This window comes from Dermacentor silvarum, chromosome 2 (assembly GCF_013339745.2).
Source record: "Dermacentor silvarum isolate Dsil-2018 chromosome 2, BIME_Dsil_1.4, whole genome shotgun sequence".
Taxonomy (NCBI): Eukaryota; Metazoa; Arthropoda; class Arachnida; order Ixodida; family Ixodidae; genus Dermacentor; species Dermacentor silvarum.
This window is the reverse complement of record NC_051155.1, coordinates 222,127,962-222,147,020: the sequence shown is the minus strand read 5'-3', so window position 1 is coordinate 222,147,020 and position 19,059 is coordinate 222,127,962. Positions and strand designations below refer to the sequence as shown.

At 49.5% G+C, this 19,059-nt stretch overlaps 1 protein-coding gene across 2 annotated transcripts in view; it reads left to right on the top strand.

The window, feature by feature from the left end:
• Positions 1 to 19,018, top strand: part of LOC125943304 (uncharacterized) — a 36,369-nt gene extending 17,351 nt beyond the window's left edge. Inside the window, exons 1-7 of one of the 2 annotated variants that reach the window (XM_049662326.1) lie at positions 6,682 to 6,925; positions 13,599 to 13,712; positions 13,790 to 13,805; positions 13,884 to 13,979; positions 14,122 to 14,209; positions 15,028 to 15,134; positions 18,844 to 19,018. In XM_049662326.1, coding sequence (XP_049518283.1) covers positions 6,896 to 6,925; positions 13,599 to 13,712; positions 13,790 to 13,805; positions 13,884 to 13,979; positions 14,122 to 14,209; positions 15,028 to 15,134; positions 18,844 to 18,848 — 456 coding nt within the window. In that variant the 5' untranslated portion in view covers positions 6,682 to 6,895 and the 3' untranslated portion in view covers positions 18,849 to 19,018. Of the gene's footprint in view, positions 1 to 6,681; positions 6,926 to 13,598; positions 13,713 to 13,789; positions 13,806 to 13,883; positions 13,980 to 14,121; positions 14,210 to 15,027; positions 15,135 to 18,843 lie in introns of those variants that run through there. The other variant, XM_049662327.1, reaches the window with a different exon arrangement.
• Positions 19,019 to 19,059: the final 41 nt, after the last annotated feature.

The window sequence follows — 19,059 nt, the reverse complement described above, 5'->3', positions numbered from 1 at the left end:
AACTAGAACACCAATGCATTTCTCCACAAAGTTCGGGAATTATCTCGAAACTGGTGCCATCCTGAGAATTCGCCCCAAGTGGGCCTTGCGACATCCCCGGCTAGAATTTGTGACATAAATATTAGTTGAAACATAATTAGTGAATTTTTGTTTAATTAGTCGATTATCCCTTTCAACATTTTGTGCAAGTTGTGTCCCCCTCTTCCAGTGGACCAGCTCATGGACTAGAAAGGTGACCCGTAAAATAGCGAGGGATTGTTGGATGCGCCGTCTGCTAGCTGCTTCCGGTTCGAGTCAGCGCAGCCGCCGCCACCACTTCGCCGTTGAATTCTAATGGATGCGCTTGCAGTCCGTTCTTCTTTCAGGTTTTACGAGCCAACCAGTTCTGATTATAGCACGCCGTAGTGGAGGGCTCCGGATTAATTTTGACCACCTATGGTTCTTTAACATGCACTAGAACGCAAGCCACGGGCGTTTTCGCCATTTAGGTTCCATCGAATGCGGCCCCGGCGGCTGGGAGTCGATCCCGCGAGCCGCAACGCCTTAGCTGATTAGCTACTGAGCCACTTGCGCTGCAGTCCGGCTTTGTCCCACTCGAAGATTACCCATTGTAGCTGCCTAGCAAAACCATCGTCGGCTGGTCAGCCGTTGGCTGCTCAAATTCAAGCGTTAAAGGTGAACGCATGTAACTACTGCCTTGCAGCAACCCTTGCTGAGTCAGCTGTGCCAAGCATCAGAGGAATGGCTGCCACTTACAAAACAGTAACAAGGCAGAGGACTATCCGTGAACAAAAAGAAAATGAACATACAGTGCCACTTATCAGGCGGCGATTAGCTGTGTAGGGGCCGACACGGAATGATTCCCCAAGATATTTCTTTCTCTAACATTGACTCAGGCAACCAGAACTATGTCAGTACTCGCATGCACATATAAAGGTATTAGGAAACGAGGTTTTACGGCGCGAATTTAAGTGGGACACAGCGAGATACATACATAATATTCGTAACCAACTAGCTCTCCTTATCGCCTTCAGCACAGATAGAGATAATGCGCAGCCGTAATATGACGGCGATGCGGCAATTGCTGACAAAAAAAAAAAAAAAAAGCGAGAACGTCTAACTACGTACCACTTCAAATGAACCTAGAGTTTCGACCTAGAAATGCCGTTGACAGCGCGCAAAGTTATTTTCGGTGCTAGCTGCGCCGTTATACCGACGATATCGGTTTCTAGCTACGATCACATAAATAGCATGCACCGCTGTAGCCATCGCCTCAGCACCCGATTTTGTAAGTAATGCTTCTATACGCTTGATAAATTATCGGATAACGATAACTTTTTCACCTGTCTGACTGACCCGCAGGCAGAGCAGTCAGGACGGTGCGTCCAAGCAACGGCAAATGTCGTAGAGCTAAACCTGGTAGAAACAAAAAAGGCCGCCGAAACGAAAAGCAGAGTTCCTTTATGAATAAAATCATATCCTTGCCTTTCTTGGCTCGTCATCGTCACGTCAAGAGTGAACTGAAACCTAGAAATCAGCTGCATGAATGGTACGACATTGCTGGTCGACAAAGCGGACGGAAAGCTTCGCACGACTGACAGTTGAAACCGCGTAGAAAAACACGCTGCACCGGGCATGCCGCCGATGCCGCACGTCGTCCGTCGAACCGGAAGCTGCTAGCAGACGGCGCGCCCCACAATTCCCTGCGATTGCTCGTTTTACGGGTCACCTATTGTGCTATCTGCCACAGGCAACTAAAAAGAAAAATGAAAGTGTTCGCTGGAACACCATGACATTTTATACAAGCAAGAACTTATATTCGTTTCACAATGTCTTCATCGCAATATAGTTATGTACGAGGTGAAGCTTACATAATGTATTGCGGTGAAGGAAAGTGGCAATTTGTGTAAGTACCAAGTGCAAACAACGTGTCATTATTTTGTATACTTAGGAGGCGCATCCGAAACACCGAAGGGTCAAGAGGGACATGAAAGCTATATAGAACCCGGACCAGTCCGTGGCATGGGCGCTCGTCGAGGTCCACGCAAGCTTTGATGCACCCACTGTCCCTTAGGTGTACCCTGGATATCCTGCGCCACCCGCTTTATTATTGCGTTTAGCATTCTAAGGTGACTTCCGGTGTCTGATTATGTCCGTATCTAACCGTTCTTCCGCCAACTTGAGTCACTGGGTTGTCCATGGTCTAATAGGCCCGGTAGATCATCGGGCTGCTGTGCTGAATGAACCGTGAACATGCACAGCGAGCACCACGGCGTCGAAGCAGAAGCGGAAAGGGCGCGAACGCGGTCGCGGAAGCTACATTGATCTCGACGGTGCCACGCCATGGTGGGCCACAGGGAAAGCTCGAGCCGGTAATAAGTATCGACGGCAGCGGCATTTTGCTTGCCTTTGTGGTCGGAATTCCGGCAGCCCCAGCTTGTGTCTTGGTCATTGGAACTCCCCGAGTAGGATCAGATCCTTACCCTTGGCGAGGATGCAGGCACCTCGGATGAGGGTATAAAAGTCTGTGTGGCGTTGCGGGGGTGGGGGGGACTGTAAGCATTGAGGATGAAGAGGCTGTGTTTGCTGGTATTTTTTTTTTTTTTTTTGGCGCCGGAGCACGAGCTCGACAATGACATGCTCGATATCATGTCCTAGATGACGTCGTGGGCAATGACAGTGAGCGCCTTATTGACGAGAACGGCCGCTTTGCCCTCGGTCGGGCTGTCATAGGCCTCGTAACCTGGCAGGGTCGGCGAGACACCTGGCTCTTGTAGGGCGATGGCATCTGGTGGTTCATGGGTCTGGGTGGTTCATGGCATCTGGGTGTTTATGTATTGTTAAAGGAGGCTTCGCTTACGATAGCTTCGGCAGTTCCATTGCCAGATTTCTAAGCGTTTTTGCTGGGATGCGGTGGTGCTGCCCACGTTAGTTACGAGAGGTGGGGGGGGGGGGGGGGGGGGGGGGGTTAGAGTGAGTTGGGATGCCTTGAGGAGAACTCCGGGGCCGGTATCTGGAAGTGACCGGGGTAAGCTGAAAGGGGGGGGGGGGGGTCATTTTTTGCAGACGGAGCCGCCTATTTCCGCGAAGCGCGGGCCTCAAAGTGTGTTTCTACATTCGCGAGACGTTTCCTGCCTAGTTGCCAGAGTTGGGCAGAGAAGGTCGGCGTAAGCTGGTGGTGTTGTTTGTGTTGTTGTGTGAGCTGTTTCGTGAGCTGTTTCGTGAGTTCCGCCAACATTTCGTGTAGCACGGAATATGTTATGGGGGGTTCCTGGGGGAGTGCAGGAGCATCCGCGCAGGAAGGAGGCCTTGTGAGGGGGTGGAGTGGGGTAGCGGATTGGGTGATAAGGGCGCGTAGCTCAGCCATTTCACGGGCGTATTCGGCTTTAAGTTGTTTGAGTTCATTCTTAAGCTGCTGGTTCTCGTGGGCCAGTGCTGCGTATTGAGGTGTGGGCGGGCTGTCTTTGAGCGCGGGGCGAGGGGAGTCGCTGCCACAGTTGGCCAGCTTACCTTGGCGGGTACCGCGGAGCGCTGTTGCAGGCCGATGCGTCGGTCTAGGCGGCGTTGCGCTCCGGCCGGGCGCGGGAGCTCCGTTGCTCTGGCTGGGAGAGTTGAAGCTGGTCCTGGCCGGCTGGTGGAAGCAGCGGAAAGGAGCGTGACCGGGACCGGCTCCTTGACGAGTCGTCCTCAGTGCTGAACCACCGGCGGCGCGCGCCCGGCGGCTGGCGTTGAGCGTTTCTGCTGCGCCAGCCGCTGGCGAAGAGTTTTCAGTCGTTGATGGCACTCCTTCGCCCATGAGAGGTGTCCCTACCCGCAGAACTTGCACTGTGGAGTGCATGGGTGGTTCTCAGGGAAGTCCAAGACACCAGATTGGCGGCACACGGCAGCGTACGGGGTGGGGCAAACGTCCGAGCGATGACCAGGCTGGTACCTGGCACACCTGGCGGGTTGGACGGCACGCGTGGCACGTTACGCCCCCCCCCCTTTAGTAGAGAACGTAGCGGGGAATGAGGGGGCCATAGAGAAAGAAAAAAAAGTTTTCTTTTTTCTTTCTCTATGAGGGGGCCTTTGAAAGTTATAACGTACGGCCGTCTTTATAGACCTACACCATGTTTGTAAACAGCGGTAGGCACCGTCGATATATTTTAGGCCCTATAGCGACGTCGCGTAGGCTCCGCCCAACGTTTGGCTCCGCCCACGTTCGCCGCCATGCACCGCTTGCACACGCGGATGGCGCATCTTTTTTTAATGGGGTGAGGGAGCTAAAACCACGATTTCATTATGAAGCACACAGTGGTGGGGGCGCCGGATTTAGTTTGACTACATGAGATTATTTAATGTGCACCCAGTGCACGTTCTTGCATCTCGCCCCCATCGGGATACGGCCGAACGAGACGCTAGGCCTAGCTCGTTGACCGCCGCAGTGACGGCCGACAGCGCTTGCGACCTGGCCTGCTGCTCATCATTGTGCGCTTATTTTTGACAACACGATTAACGTGGGCTTAAATGAATTGGTTTTGTTGGTGTCGTTGGTGCGAATAGCAAACGAAACGTAGTACTTGCAAGCCAGCCGAGCCGCCTCGTTGAGACGGCCGATGCTTGGTTCCCGTCTACGAGACGAAATGCCGTTCGCGCCAGTGGTTTAGTACGGGACGCTGCTTTACGAAACATGCGCAAATTCGAGATATTTTTTTTCTATTAAGCGCTATTTCATGTTAAGAACAAGCTGTAGCCGATTTCTACGTCGCCGTGAGCGGTGCATGATAGAAGCGATCGCCTCGGTGATGGGACCGGCTGGGTACCGGCTGTACGGCGACGCCGCCTGTGTAGGCCCGCGCTATGTGAGCTAGCTGTTGTACGCGGCCGTCCGATCGCTCCAACTCTGTACTAACACTGTACATTTTGTTTCGCGCTCGAAATTTAACTGACACGTTTAGGCGCGTTTATGACTTCCACACTGCAATAAACGCAGCTGTGACCCTGCTGCCTGCGTATGTGAACGTGTTATAGGATATTTACACTGCTGGGGGCTCAATTCTTTGAGATGAAAACAAATTCGAATGTGAAGTGTTTTGTGGGGCATCTGCTCGCTCGACCTACATTCAAGGCTAATCCTAATCTAGCTTTCCCACAGTGCGGCAAGCAATTATAATGGCACGCTATAATAACGATCCTAAGATCGTATATGATCCTAAGATCGTAACGATCCTAAGATCGGCTAATGCACGCCAATCAAAATAAAAGAAAAGCTTAACGGTTACGAAATGTATTGCGCATAATGGATGATCTGGTATCATAATCCAACTTTCGCTTTTTACCGCGGCGGCCCATTGCTTGCGACGGTTTTCATCAACAGGAAACCTATGAAAACTTTCGTCTCTTGCGTATTTCGACGCAACTCAGCTCGTCCACATACTGCGTTTCTTTCATTGTAAAATCGTAGAATAAAGACCTCACAGATGGAACTGCACAACCACCCGCGAAGCCGAGCGGCTGCTGTGGTAGGCGCGACACGGGCGGCGGCTCGGCGGCGGAGTGCCTACCAAGCGAAAATAAATTCCGACGACAGCGCCACCGCATTTTCGTGACGTAGCGCCGTGGTGTAGGTCTTGAAAGAGACGCCTACTTCTGCAGCCCTTAAGAGAGAGAGAGAGAAAATGACTTTATTGACATTAATCCGGCATGTAGGGGTGGATCAGGCCACGTAGGGCTCCATCAACCCCCTATCTCACTAGACCTCAGCGCGGACCGGTCCGGCGCTAGCTACTAGGAGTTGCCTCCGTTCGCTTTTGCCGGGCCAGGGCCGCGTCGAGCCGCTGGATGGCTTGGAGTTGCGCCTGATGGTCAGGCGAACTGATGTAGTGTTTCCATGTCCGGTGGCAGAGAGTCCCGCACGGTTCCCCCCGCACACGCGTCACACCCCCACAGCACGTGGGCTAAGGTTGCCAGTTCTCGCGCACACACACTGCACGTAGCACTTTCAAACAGTCCGGGACACACGTGCCGGGCTAGGGCCGGCGTGAGTACTGTTCCAGTCTGTAGCTGTCGTAAGAGGACCCCCTCACGTCGCCCTAGTCTCGGGTGAGGCCCAGGCAACGCTCGGCGGCCCTCTCGGTACCAAACGAGGATACCTCCGTAGTCCAGTAGCGGGTCCGGAAGGGAGCACGGCGCAGAACGCGCGTTTGTTCTCCGCCGTGCGTTCACTCCCCGTGAAAGCGCGCGCCCCTCGCGCCCTTTCACTCGCACATACAGCGTTCGGCGCGCGCTGAGCCGTGCTCCCTCAAGGGCTGCAGAAGATAGCGCCAACCTTTCCCTTTCCCTCAAGAACCACTTATCCATTGACGTCATACGGAACCTCACGGCGACGCCGACGGCAGAAATCTGCTTTTGAGTGTCCATATAATTGCTATCGCAATAATAATGTTCGACCCTGGACGGATCCGCACAATAAAGTCGTTGCCGGTGCACTTGGGATGGTAGTTGCAGGCTCCCACCACAGCCCGGGACACCTGATGAGTTGTGAAAGTATTGATGGCTAGGCCCTTCTTGGGGCGCAGGATCTTAGAGTCGTTCCGAGGTAGCAGAGGCAGCCGGCTACCCGGATGGCGCGTCTCTCGGGGATAGGGAGCCTACATGCAACGCCGTTTTAAAACGGCGTTGCATCTAGGCTCCCTACTCGGGGAGAGTTCGTGGCGCTCGCTGCGGACGCGTCGAGAGTCGCTGGCGTTGCAGGAGGCGAATTGTTTACCGGCAGCCCGGTAGCCTGACCTTCCAGTTCTCGTGCTCGGTCCTAACGCTATTGTTTTTGCCTCTGACGCCGGAAGAGTACCAGTTGCCAATTTGTGTCGGACACACTGTGTCCTTTGTTGTTGGGCCGCCTGCTGGAGCAGCGGGGATGGACGCTCGAACGTCAACACTGGCTGAGGTGAGTTCCTCCAGCTAATGTAGGTCCGCGAACTGGGGCGTCGGGTGAGCTGGGAGGGGATGCATGGCCGGAGATTGTCCGGCTTGCAGACCCGATGTTGTAGGTGGTGTACGTACGTATCCGTGGGGGTTCAGGAGGCCACGTCACGGAGCCTAGCAGGTCATCGCTCACCGAGGGTGAGCTAGGCCTACTTGCGAGGCTTAAAGGGATACGGACACGAAATCTGAAAATTTTACGAAAACGCTGAAAATAAATCCTCAGTGTGTGATTACATCGAAAAGAAGTAGTCACTTCGCTCATTTTTGAACCGATGGCTTTATTTTTGTCGTTTCTGTGAGCGCGCGACACGCCGCCCGACCTGCGGGAGTTGGAAGGCGTCCGGGCGCGCCACGGTCATTCGAAGCGCGCCGACGCCGCCATCGCGAGCATGGATTCGAGTTCTGGTGCGTCTACCAGCGATGAGTACACGTCTGAAGACGAGGACCATTCCAGCTTGGCAAAAAATATTACTGCTTACGGTTACGAACCTTCCGCGTCAAGCGACGAAAAAGAGCAGGCGGCCGTGGAAGTGCCGGTCAGGTTTTCGCGAACCGTAGCGCGAAGATTTCGCTCTGCACCATACACTTGGCCCAACCGCATGCACGCGATTTTCAAGCGACAGCGACAAGCGACGGCGACGAGCGACTGGTTTTGCCGTCGAGGAGGGCGATCCGTCGCTGTCGCTGGTCGCGTCGCCGGCTTCTGGCCAGCCAGAAAATATCGCTCGTCGCCCGGAAGTCAGCACGACGACATCCGCTGGGGACAGCGATTGCGCAACAACATGTCAGCAATCAGTCTGCCCGCTTCGATCTGAATTCGCTCTTGCAACTTGCACTCTGCTGTGACAGCAAAAAATAAAAATAAATAAATTGTACATTCAGTCATCACTTCGTCTCATCGCTAGCTGAGGACTAAGTATCGGCGCTCTCTTGTCGTTATTATTGAGATCGGTTGCGTGTTTTGACGCTGTTAGGCCTGAGACGCCACCGAGAGCCGAGAAAGTGTTTTAAGTTTTACTCAACAGATGGCGCCACGGCATTTTACGGTGGCGGCATGGGGCGGATTTTCACTGAGGATGCATGAGACGGATTTCCACTGGGGATTATAGCATATTTTAGCTAGGTCTAGATAAAACGTTGACTTTTTGATAAAATTGAGATTTCTTTACGCGCGCACGATAACATTTATTCGCACAACAATGTAAATCCGTCGCTACTGTTTTTCGCGATGTCGCGTTCATGTGGTTGCTCCACGCCGCGACACGACAACGTAACAAGGTGTGCCTGTCACGTCGCTGTCGCTTGAATATCGCGTGCATGCGGTTTTGTGCGCGACGAGCGACAGCAATTCGAGCAACGAAACGGGCCGTCGCGCGAAGAAATCGCTGGTTCTTGTCGCTCGATCGCTCGGTTCTGCAAATGTAGAATTCGTCGTTCGTCGCCCTATGGTGGCTAGCCACCATAGCCCGGAGGTGCTATGAGTGACTATCCAATAGCGCGAAGCCGGAACAGGATGTACATCAGTCATGTACTACCGATTGTCGCACGGAACGAGCAAACGACTAAATTTTAATACGTGCAAGGATGAGAACTTAGTGCAAGGCATTTAGAAGTATTTATGCTGCTCTTTACAGTAAAACACATCAACTTAAATTATTAAAGCACGCGTCGCGCCAGTTTCGGCACGTATTTGCTGCCCTCATAGCGGCAACACCGGGGTGACGTCGCTCAAAGTCGTCGCCCGCTTGCGGTGAGACATTGTAGGTGACGAGCGAACGCGACAGCCATCTCCGTCGCGTCGCTTGTCGCTGTCGCGCGCAAGATCGTGTGCATGCGGTTTATACTTGCAAGAATTATTGGTCATTTACTGGTGCAAATTTTCGGCAGTGGCGTAATCGTGTTGCTGCCGAAGATTTACACCAGCAGCGAAGTAGAATACACTCTGCGCCACCAGGTGGCAGCACCATACAGGCCGCTCACGTTCACGGTTCCGCCCGAACGCCCCAATGCCCGCGTTTACCCGATTACCGGGCAAGCTAAAGCTCTCGAATAGGCAGCTATCCAAAGTTTACGCACATTCTCATCTCTGGGAAACGTGTGCGACGGCTCGTCACGACCGACGATGCTGTTATAACAGCAATGTCTGGGCATTTCCTTCCGCCGCGACGATCGCGTCAATACAAACGCTGCAAGGAACCGACACCCCTGGAAACACTGCGACAGCTGTGGCCGACCTTGGCCGCGGGTGGGTGTTATGATGTCAAATTTCAGCTTCTGCCGGCGGCCGCTTGGAGGCAAGGTGCAACAGAAAATCGCAAAAAAAAAAAAAAAATGTTTCTCGTTCTTTTTTCAAAGCAGCTTGTTGTATTCGTCATTTTCAACAGTTCAACTTTTGTTCCGACGCGAAAAAGCACCCGCCAACTTTTGTGTCCGTATCCCTTTAACGGGTCGGCGCCCGTTTCATTCCTCTCGGGCCGATAAGGGGAAGAGTGATCCTAGCGAGTTGAGAGTGGGGTCCTCAGGGTCTCGCCGATGAGGACTCGAATATCCGACACAGTGCCTAGGGCGACAGCGAGGTGGGCCGGTCAGAACGGGCGAAGGTGGTGGAGCCGAGGTGACGTGTGACCGCTCAGGCCAGCGGTCATATATTCCCTCTCGGGCCACAGGGAAAGCGCATATTGCTACCAAGGAGGTTTTAATTTAACCCTCCTTGATTACTGCACATGCAAAGAAGAGACGCCGTGAACATGCACAGTGGGAGATAGAGTGATTGTGAAGAGGAACAGCGCCTCTTTCTCTTCACAACCACGCTCTCGCTCTCTGTATGTTCATGTTCGCAACGTCTATTCTTTGCGTGTGTAGTAATATGCGCTTTCCCTGTGGCCCACCAGGCATGCGAGCACCGCGGCGTTGAAGCACAAGCGTAAAGGGCGCGAACGCGGTCGCGGACGCTACATTGATCTCGACGGTGCCACTCCAAATAAGCGTCATTTTCTTCTTCAATAAAATCACTACTACTGCCACGCCTTGTGGGCCACAGGGAAAGTGCATATTGCTACGCATGCAAACACGAGACGCCGCGAGCGTGAACAGCGAGCACCGCGGACTCCCGGAGTCGAAGAACAAACGGAAAGGGCGCGAACGCGGCGATTCTCCTCTCCACCTCCAGGCGCCTTCCTCCTCCGACGCTGCATGCCGTCAGGCGACCACGGGGTGATATGCGGCTCCGGGCTCGTCGCCTGTTGCAGCGCGCGTGCTGCATGTTGCTGGGTGACGTAAGAAGAAAGTCGCATCGAGGGGCTCGGCTTCGCGCTCGCTGCAGCCTACAGTTTCGGGTTCACGCGCTCCGATAGCCGAAACTCGTCGTGCCACAGTTCCGCGGGTAATCGCATTCTTTCCATATCCAAAAGTTGATACGGCTTGTGCGGAGAGCTCCTTTCAATTGCGCTATTACGATGAGTCCCTCCGAAACTAAACGTTTAAAAGTTAATTAATAGATGTTTGTTGATTAGTGACTAATTACCCCGCTTCACCCGTCACCCCGTGGTCGCCCCACTGACGGCATGTCTTCGAAGAAACCGCAGTTTTATTTCAAAACGGCTATTTTTAAATATTGCTTAAAGGGACACTAAAGGCTTAAGTCAAGCTAAAGTGATAGATTAGTGCTCGAGAACGTCTTAGGCGTCAATACTATAGCAAACAGAGCTTTAGTAATCGAGGTGAATGCAGGGCACGATTAGAGACTCCCCCGGGACATGCAAGTACAAGCTTGATGACGAAGCCAATCCTCATTATAATTCTGTCACCAGCACTCAAACACGTAGTAAAAAGATTATTTTATTGTATTATAAGACTAAAGAAAATGCTACCTCTCCAATCCTATTTAATTTTTATTAAAAAAAAAGAACTAATTGACGTTACCCTTGAGAACAACGCGGACGGTCGGATGGCTTCGTTTTCTCCATGCACTCTGCGCCGTCCGCGCTTTCGCGTTCCACTAGTTTCGTTGTCGCGTAGTGCTGCGCTGGGTTTGCTGGTTCGCGAAACTCACAGCAAACTGCAAGTAGCAGAGAATTCTACGTCCGTGTGATGTCGCGGTATTCGCGAACGGTCCACGCCACTTGACCAAGCGGAGCTGCAGCGGCGAATCCAACGCTGTCTTGGCTCGCTTTCTCCATGGCCGCGCGTTTGCGTATTGCGCAGGAAACCATAGCGCCGTATGTCGCGCGCGGTTTGCTCACCGACGTCTGTAAAGGTCGGAGGTCGGTGATGGCGTATGTATACGTCACTACTCCCCCCTCGAGGCGGGCTATTTGAACTGCGCTATATATATATATATATATATATATATATATATATATATATATATATATATAGTGTGTGTGTGTGTGTGTGTGTGTGTGTGTGTGTGTGTGTGTGTGTGTGTGTGTGTGTGTGTGTGCGTGCGTGCGTGTGTGCGTGCGTGCGTGCGTGCGGACCATTCAGACGCAATTTTCTCGTAAACCAAGTCTTTTCTTGGTACGGAACAAGCGCTGCAAGGTTTCTGGAATGGTATTTCAACAGCTCACGTCGACTTAGTATTTGCCTTTAGTGTCCCTTTAAATTTTTCGTAGAAACCACCTATATATGGGGTGTTCAATAAAGACTGAGACTGCTGCTCTGAAGTCTTGATATCAGCAAATTATTATTCGGCACGTTTATCTCTTTCTATGGGCTTCCCAGTAAGTGAAATGCACGCGTTCCTATACGTTTCTACCAAGCCTAGATAACACGAGCGGATCCATCTTTCTACACCTACTTAATAACCCCTCTAATGTGTTTACAACGCCTGGTTCCATGTATTAATTGTTCCATATCGAATCAACGTCCATTCTTTTACCGGTCCCAGAAGCACCGCAACCATCCCCTTACCCGTTTTGCAGCCACGATGCGGCACTCTCCGACTTCTTTATGTGCCTCACGGTAAAAAGGGGCATGGCTTTAACATGAAACAATCTATAGTTAATTGGAGGCGATATTAAAGTAGGTGTGAAAATTTCAGATGACTTGACTCATGTTATCTAGGCTTGGTAGAAACAGCGGGATGCGTTGCATTTCACTTACCGGGGAGCATATAGAAAGGGATAAAAGTGCTGATGACTAATTTTCAGAAATAAAGCTAGCTTACAGAGCATCATGCGCCTCAGTCTTTATTGAACAACCCGCGTATACATGACGCGTTTCGGCGGTGGCAATACGGTGTGTTGCCTCAATGCTAATCATATTAACGCTTGCATTCATCGTGAAGTGGGTTCTGCTAGAATTTTTATAATCTTGGGGGCTCTCCTGAGACGTCCGTTTGCTGCTATGCTTTATTTTCGCGTGCTAAACAATCTCACCGCATTACAGGTCTGCATTGCGGTGAAGCTTACTAAAACGCATCAGTCTGCACAGAACGCATATATGACCCTAGCCTATATACGTCATACATATACTGGGTGTTTCAGTTAACACTTTCAAAAATTTCTAAAGGTTGCCTGTGGCCGAAAACAAAATTCTAGTTCATGAGCTGCACAAAAAATTGAAATGCATAATCGACGAATCCGACCAAAATTCACTAATTAAGTTTTCAACTAATTACCTTATGGCCCATATTGGAATTTACAAATGTTAGCCGTGAAGTTCGCAAGAGGGATCCACTTGGAACGAATTCTCAGGGTGACACCAGTTTCGAGATATTAATTCCCGAACGTTCCCGTAACTTTTGTGCTTCAATGCATAAAACGTTAAGAAAGTAACTGGAAAGCCAATGCATTTCTGCGCAAAGTTTTATCTCGAAACTGGTGTAATCCTGAGAATTCGTTCCAAGAATATCCGCCTAGCAAACTCTACGGCTAGAAAGTGTAAATAGCAATATGGGCCTTAAGGTAATTAGTTAAAAACGTAATTGGTGATAATGTGTTAATTAGTCCATTAGGCATTCCAATTTTTTGTGCAAGTAATGTCCGCCTCTTCGAGTAGACCAGCTCATGAATGAGAATTGTGCTATCTGCCACAGGCAACCTTTAAAAATATTTGAAAGTGTTCGCTGAAACACCGTGTATAATCCAAACACGTCTACGGCGATTCTACAAGAAAGTTTAAAAACTCTTTGCAGTATAGGAAAACTTACGTCGTGTTGTCGTGTTATATGTTGTTCACTTCACAGCACAAAAAACAGCGCCGATGAAATTACTTCCCAAAAAGCAGCGTGTTCGCCGTTCAGTGTCGTCTGCACACAACACCAAATCTTCGTCTGTTACAGCGTCCCCTTGTTTCAGCAGATACCAAGATAACTTGCACTTAACTCATTTAGCGAAATATTATGAAATTAGTTGTCGCCAGACAAATTAATGAATTAAAAACAATAAATATGGTAACAATGAACGCGCTCGCCTGTAACTATTATTCGAACAAGGAACAGACGACGCGTTTTCACGACTGCACCGAAGCTCACTGCCGCCGCACTGCAATCTCCGCCGACTAAAAATGTCGTTTCAGAGCCCCTTAGACGTAAGTGGTGTGTTAATTAAGTGCTCCTGAACCATTTTGATGTTCTAGGCACTCTAAATGAAACGATAAACATGTAGAATCGCATGCACTCGCTTAATTTGCAGGGATCATCTAGCCCTGACTATGGAGCAAGAGATCTTCATGAAGAACTGGAGCGATACCGACGAGTGTCTATAGAAACCCTACAACAACTACAGGCGACTGTGAAATTCAAAAAGGTAATGTATCGAGCTTGAACTAGATCGGCGCTTTTTGGAGAGTATGATTCGTAACAATGTGCCATGTTTACTTACAGTACAGGGAGAAAACAGGTAAGCTTTTCCTCCTGCCAGACGTGCGGCTGAGCTGCTTTGCTAATGACTGCCATTTGCTGCACCAAATGTTTTTAGAAATGAACGACGAGATGTCAAGGATTTCCGACCCACTTTCCCCGATACCAGAAGCGCCTGATAACACTGAGATGATAGAACAAGAACTGAGGGAATGTAAGTACTACTGAGAAAGAAAAAAAGTCACTCTCAACTGTACGGTGGTACCTTATTTTCGCTTGCCCGAATTGCTAAAAAAATGAAATATTCGTTTATTTGTGAGACTCCCTTCGCTTTTTTTTTTTTTTTTTTTTCCTAGGTACAGGGATAGGCTTCGCCAAGGCTAAAGATTGCACACTGGAAAACGAACTGGATGAAGCAATTCGTACCTGCAAGATAGTCAGGCAGTAAGTTCATCTGCATAAAATACGGCGCCACGTTGTCATACGTCGATAACGCTGCTTTCACAGCCAGTAGTTCAGACGATACTACGAAATAATGTTTCCATATACAATGACTATGGCAACTGTTCTAACGAGCAATATACGCAAGAAAAGTGCTAATATGCAATGGAAAACGATGACATCGCGTGGTCCTATTTAAAAAAAAAAAAAATAACCTGCCTCGCCATTCACAAGAACTTCGCGACAAGTCTGCTGCCATTGTGGGCGCCGTTAGCGCGGCAAAAATAGTAAACTGACTGTTCAAAAAGAAATTAAAAAGAGGACGAGAAGACCATATTACAATTACGACGACGCTGCCAGCCTGCCTCTCGTCCTTTTACACTGCCAATTTTCATTGGCCATTAGGACTAGTATTGAAACCTATGCATAAGCACGTGTCAACAGTTTACTGTCCCAATATAACGCCGTGGCTGAGAACTTTCGGCGCTGTTCTGGCGGGCACCAGGACGTCCGATCTTTTATTATTATTATTTTTTAGCGCAATAACTCTACTACTCCAGGTACAAACCCAGAAAACGCCTGGTTCCGTAAATCTGACCTTCAAGTTCAGCCAAGGGCAAAGCGCGGCGCCTGCCGCGTTTCTACCAATCACAGTTGCCGGGAAGCGTCAGAAGCAGTCAGGGATCTTTGAATGCTATCGTGTTCTACTCTTAAAGGCGAAGCTTAAGCGTCTCACAATTTTTCAGTTGACCACTTACATGACAATGGAGTGGTACAGCTGACTTTTATCTGACAAGCATCCTCCGGTCATGTCTTTTCAGGAGAATTGAAGTCCTGATGGCGGAAGCGGCAGAGCTGACCAAACTCCTGAAGGAGGCGGCCGAGACGGATTCGGACGACGAGACCGGATCCGCTCGCACAAGCAGGAGTATGGCAATGAGATAACCGGAATCCATTTTACTTTTACCCTGATACAGTGCGGCTTTGAGTAGCTCTCAAGCGTGGTACGACTGTGTCAAATAAGGTGGAATATATGAGCCGTTTATGCAAGATACTAGTATAGCCTCACTTGCAAAAATTTCGAGAATTTTGTTTTCTTTCCATTATGTCCATGCAAGTGTGGCGTTTCTATAAAGTGATGAGCTGGGTTCTGGTAACTCCCTTTTTCGGCGGTAACTGCATTTATCCTACATCTTTACCTCTATTTTCGGGAGTTCACGTACACCCCGATAAAGTTCACTCTTAAAGGCTGCGCGCATGTCAATTGAGGCCTAGACTTTTTTTTTGTACCACCTTCGATAATCATAAGTGCGTTCTCTTTAGGAGCTAGGAAACTTTCAGTTTGAAGCTGTTATCTAGATACATGGTAATAGAGAAATCGCTTTTCTCAGCATCCCCTGAACCGATTTTGAAAAGCGTACCTCACACCATAGAAAAGAAGCACGCGAAAAGTGCCGCGCGACACTTTCGTATTTTGTTCCTTGCGGGCATTAACGAGCAATTGAAAAAAAAAAAAAAAAAAGACGCGTTTATGTAGCACATGTTGAGAAACAGAAAGATGGCTCGGGAATGTTGATGGCCTTTAATTTTATGATTAACAATTCTGCATTGATTATAATATTCGAAAAGTTAATTAATAGCCAATTATGTAATTAGACAAAATACAAAAAAAAATAGTCCGACTTGCTCCAAGCGACGGCAAACGTAAGTTACCTTGGTTCTGCCCAGCTGCGTGGTACTCGCATATTTTTTAAATTACATTTCTACATGAAATCTGAACATAATGTCGGCTTATACAGGTACCTCTGAAGCACATCGACCTCTTAGCGGAATAGCGCATTACATTTAACGGACTGTATGGTTTAATAGACTTTCTGTCATTTAGCCATTTGGCATGATGTGCCTATTCTTAGCAAATCCTCGAGAATGGTTATGTATGCCACAGTGACAGAATTAGCGTTGTCTTGAAATGTAGCTATAGCTATGTATCGTACTTCTCTCTGTGTAAGCCTGTAATGGCTATTCTCTCGCAAGCATCATGCATCGTCTTCGTGACATCGCTGCGTAGACGTCTCACATGGTGCATCCACCTGACCTCGTGTCTGTATTTTGGCATAGCTCGTGCAAAATATAAATACTGCATGAGCTCAAAGGTGTAACCTCTGCGGCGTGTGCGGAAACATCAACATTGCACGAGATTACACATTGTATATGATGAAAACACACACACACACACAGTGTACAGGGTGTCTACCAAGTTGACATTTTCAGATTCCCTGAGTTTTCCAGGTTGTCCCTGAGTGACTTTGGTAAATTCCCTGAGTGAAACGGAACTTTCTTTTACATCAAGACGGGCTGACACCATGTTGCCTAATGTTGTCACTCTTTAGTAAGCACGTAAAAAAATGTCGCAGTTTCACCCGAAAGGCGAAGCATCAATTGCGATAGCAAATTAGTAGAGAGCTATACGGAGTATGGATAGTAGTTTTATCAGCTGTGTAAACTTGGACATGCAGCAGCACCAGCAACGCGCAGAACTGTTGTCGACGCCGTCGGCGTTTTGCCCGCGTTCGCACCGAACGCGCACGGCGTTGGTGACTGTTGCCGGTGCCTCTGGGTCGGCTCGGAGGTTTTGGACGAGATCAGAGAACGGGACACTCGTCGAGCAGCATCCGAAGTCTTTACCACCTTCTCGCCTCACAAAATTATTTATATAAATACGCATTTGGTGCCGCAGCTCAACGTCGCCTCCCCTCCCTCCATTACCGCAACTTTCGTTCCCTTTCAATAAAATTACAGCTAATTTAATTAGGGTTGGGCGAATAGTGGATTTGAGGTTCGAAGTGAATTCGAAGCGAATATTGATTTGGTCGAATAATTTCAAATCGAATAGTTCGAATAGTATATATCACATATTACAGTAAAACATAGTCCGGATTATCAGGGTATCCAGAAAACAATAAGCAAATGATTACTACATCAGCACGATTTTATTAGTGTAATGAATGAGCAAATCCTTTCGCTATTTTGCACAAAAGCAGTGCGGAGGCTGCAATTCTCGTCATATCGTGACTGATTGGCTCTCGCAGCGGTGATCGACGCCTCGCGACTTCCTTCGCAGAACGGCCGCGGCGATTGCCATCATTTGCGACACGCTTTGCACTACCGCGCACACATCCCGATTATTTTTCGCCAGTAAGCTGACCGCCAACAGATCGCACGTCCATCGCGATGTATCCGGTGCTCTTCATCCTCGACAGCTTTGCACCGAGTCAAACCGAAGCAACTGTTTGTCGCAATCGTCGCGATTATGAACGCGTCGACGGGTACGGCCACGCTAGGGGCAAAAACGCGCGCGTCATGCCGCGCGCGCGGAAAAAGCGGCAGGAATCGGGGGTTTTACGGCTTTAGCCGAGGGTGCCGAAAGCGACGAGGGTGACGTCACGGAGCCAATGGCAAACGGACCTCCGCCGCTCCGCTACCGTAGCTCCGCGCCGGGTTATCAATCGACGATCGTCGTCTCTCGTGGTTCTATGTAGGGATTTCTGGACACTGTCCGATCGCACCCTTTTCGCTCACGGTGATTCTGCGTTCCGAGAGCGCGCGAAATCATATCGCCCTACCGCGCGGCTAGACGCGATTGCCACGGTGGACTTCGCGGCAAGGCGCGGACGCACGACAACTCGCCGCTCGTGGCATGACGCATGCGTTTTTGCCGCTAGCGTGGCCGTACTCGGCCTAGGCACGCACCGAGTCAGAAAAAAACTCATGTTCGCTGCAACAACTGCAGACAAAATCGCGGTCGCTATCTATGCGATCATGGATGGCCACTACGCAGCTTTTTAGGCACGTGGCCGACGTGCATGTTGAGTCAAAATGAGACTTTTTGCCGCAACCGCTGCGAAAGAAACCGCGGCAGCTATCGACGCGATGATAGGTGGCGACTATGAAATCCCACGGCCAACGCGTTGTTATGCGCGGCGGTAAACGCAATAAAGGCGCAAATAGGCACGAAGCGTTCCGTCGTTGCTGTCATTCACGTACGATTTCCGCTGCTGACTACGGCGATGCGGACTCCGCCGCTTCGTTTCGGTTGTGCGCTAGCGCCGTTTCTGCTCTTCTGCGTCGCACATTTCAGGCTCTTTAATGCAAAAACGTATAGCCTTTGAGATTTATGATTGATGTATGGCAGCCATGACGTGACATAGCCTCCGAGATGTGTACCGCCTGTCCGTAGCTTTTGGCTGCCTATTTGGGAGCGCCGAATAATTAGAAAATATCGAATACCTGAATTCAAATCAAAGCGAATAACGAATATAGAATTATTCGATTGAATATTTGACAATACTGTATATTCGCCCATCCCTATTAATTATTCCCTGATAGAGGCACAAATTCCCCGAGTTTTCCCTGAGTATTTCCAGAATATTCAAAATCCCTCAGAATTCCGTTTTCCCGGTTGGTAGACACCCTGAGTATGCCTTTCAAGACTTTTCCAGGCAGCATTTTTAAGAATGGCACACTCGCACTGCATCTAGGCACCACATACAAAAGATAGCTCTGGCAACATATCTTGGCCAAATGATGAGGTTGCAAGCAACGTGATCACTTAATAACAAGTGTTTCTCATCTTTCAGATTAGGCCATCCATTCACTTGGTACCAAGGAATACACTAAAGGATGTTTTGCCGCAAAGATGGACTCTGGTATCAAGCAATACCCTACAGAATGATTTGCAGCAAAGACTGGCTGTTTGTTTCTTACAACGCACATAACCAAAAACTGAAAGAGCAAATAAAATTCTTTGTTAGCACATAAAAAAAACGGCCTCATGATTCTGGGAAAAAAAAAAA